General features: G+C 36.8%; 1 protein-coding gene across 1 annotated transcript; it reads right to left on the minus strand.

The window, feature by feature from the left end:
- Positions 1-423: 423 nt before the first annotated feature.
- On the minus strand, positions 424-2,470 carry LOC110942215 (alcohol dehydrogenase 1). The gene is made up of 9 exons (XM_022183968.2): positions 2,357-2,470; positions 2,140-2,276; positions 1,999-2,045; positions 1,580-1,905; positions 1,418-1,500; positions 1,260-1,335; positions 1,025-1,182; positions 780-941; positions 424-690 (listed from the first exon to the last, which is right to left on the minus strand). The coding sequence occupies exons 1-9, from the start codon at positions 2,391-2,393 to the stop codon at positions 574-576; spliced, it is 1,143 nt and encodes a 380-aa protein (XP_022039660.1). The 5' UTR covers positions 2,394-2,470; the 3' UTR covers positions 424-573.

Raw genomic sequence — 2,470 nt, forward strand, 5'->3', positions numbered from 1 at the left:
CGACACGTTGACAAGTTATAAGAGACTAGAAAGTGCAGATAAATGAGCTATTGAGGTAGAGAGGCAATGTGGAACATGACTAAGAGGAAGAGAGTGCAAATGAAAATATAAAATGTTGATGAAAATACAAAATCTATCAAATTTAGAACATCCCTATAAAAGGACACCTTGTGTAATGTTTAATTCATAATCAATTTTTTTTTTTTTTTTTTTTTGAGAAGTACTCTTTGTTAATCCTTGGTGCTTTCACTTTGGATTAGGTAAACTCAAAGGTCACCTGCTTTGTAAACACGTCAACTAGAATAAGATTCTTTTTGAACATGTCAAAAAGCCTATTTTCCGTGTCGTGTCAAGAGTTGCCACCCTGTTGCTCGATCTATTCATCTATTTGTAGATTCCAAGCTCATTAAATTTTAATCAAAATTTTGTTGAACATTAATCTTATTCAAATAACTCATGACAAACCAAGAATCTTTGACAATAAACCTCAAGAGTACATTTACAGGTAATATGAAAGATGGCGAACAACGTAAATAGTAATCGAGCACATATTTAAGAATTACGACTGCCGCTTTAAGCATCCATATGAATGATACAACGAAGACCTTCACCTTTAAGCATCAGTTCAAAGGCTTTATTGATCTCTGAAAATGGAACTTCATGTGTTATGAACTTCTCCAGCTCAAGTTCCTGCAACATATCACCCACAAATCCTTCAATTTTCAGTTTCTTTCATTAACTAATAACTACAAATTAAGCAATTTGTATCTGTTAGTTACCTTGTTCATATACTTTTCGACAACCGAAGGAATATCAGATCGCGGTTTATAGTTTCCAAAGAAGGTACCCTTCAGAGTCCTTTCGTTCAACAGATTCATGGGACTGGTCTTGAACACAGCGTCTTTATGCGGAACACCCACTAGAACAGCAACACCCCAACCCTGCCCCAAATTCAGAATTCTAAATAAAACTATGACGAATGTTAAATAAATAAGCATGCGAATGGTATATAGTAAGTCCATACATCATGAACACATTCAAAAGCAGAGATCATAGCGTCAATATGACCGGTGCATTCAACACTCCTGTCAACTCCTCCATTAGTTAACTCCGCAATCACTTCTTGCACTGGTTTCTTGTAATCTTTTGGGTTCACAAACTCTGTAACCCCAAATTTCTTTGCTGTTGTAACAAAAATAAAATATGATTAGTGTTTTTTTTTTTTTAACTACAAAATATTCAGATATCCTTCAAATTACCAAGCTCAAATCTATTTGCATTAAGATCAACCCCAATGATCCTTGAAGCACCAGCAATTCTTGCACCTTCAGCAGCCTAATCACCAATAATTCATTAGCAACTAAAATACATTCGTACAAATTACATGATTTATGTGCTACAAGTTGAGAAAGCTTACAGCAAGTCCCACTGCTCCCAGACCAAAAACCGCCACTGAAGAACCTTTTTTTGGTTGTGCGACATTCAAAGTAGCACCTAACCCTGAAAAACACCCGAAGTGTTTAGGTAAAAATGACATTAACAAGGTCGAAGAAATCCAAGAAAACAAGGGTGAACGTACCCGTGGAGATCCCACAGCTAAGGACACAAACTTTATCAAGAGGGGCAAGAGGGTTGATCTTTGCAAGACACCCAACATGAACAACCGTGTACTCGCTAAAAGTAGAAGTCCCCACAAAATGGAAGATGGGTTTGCCGTTGATTGAGAATCGAGATTTCTGATCGTGAAGCATGACTCCCCTGTCGGTGTTGATCCTGAGAAGGTCACACATGTTACTCTCTTCGGACTTACAGTGAGCACACTCTTTGCATTCTCCTGTGAACACAGGAAGAACATGATCCCCGGGCTGAAGATCAGTCACTCCTTCCCCAACACTCTCCACAACCCTGTGTTCATTTTAATTAAATCTATCAGATTATATAATTAAAACAAATAAATGTTACACAACTTTTTTAATTAGAAACAAAAATGGAACATACCCTCCAGCTTCATGTCCTAAAATTCTTGGAAATACAGGATTTTGCCCCTGCAGTAATTAAAGATTTAAGATTTTATAAATTAAAATAATAATAATAATAATACAAATAAAAAGATTTGGAAACTGAAATTAGAATAATTACTTTGGCTTCCCAGAAGTAAACATCAGTGTGGCAGAGGGAAGTGAAGAGGATCTTAACCCGGACTTCCATTTTCTGCGGTGGCGCCACTTCCACTTCTTCGATCACCAGCGGTTTTCCGGCTTCCCAAGCCACCGCGGCTGTAACAATATTTAAAGTTACATGTTTACATCCATGATCAGCTTATAAAAACACCTGAAACGGCGAAGAAAACGCTTACCTTTGCATCGAATCACCTGACCATTAGTGCTCGACATTATTTTAACTTGATTGTTGTAAAGAAACTGAAAACAGTTTGTTATCTTCTTTGTTTGTTGTTTGAGATGAAGCAATA

The sequence above is a fragment of the Helianthus annuus genome, chromosome 5 (assembly GCF_002127325.2).
Source record: "Helianthus annuus cultivar XRQ/B chromosome 5, HanXRQr2.0-SUNRISE, whole genome shotgun sequence".
NCBI classification, from domain to species: domain Eukaryota; kingdom Viridiplantae; phylum Streptophyta; class Magnoliopsida; order Asterales; family Asteraceae; genus Helianthus; species Helianthus annuus.

Coding starts and splice junctions, on each gene's coding strand:
- LOC110942215 (XM_022183968.2), bottom strand. CDS start 2,393: ATGTCGAGCACTAATGGTCAGGTGATTCGATGCAAAG. Junction 1,906..1,998: donor TTAGGACATGAAGCTGGAGG/GTATGTTCCATT, acceptor AAATGAACACAG/GGTTGTGGAGAGTGTTGGGG. Junction 691..779: donor TCGAAAAGTATATGAACAAG/GTAACTAACAGA, acceptor GATATGTTGCAG/GAACTTGAGCTGGAGAAGTT.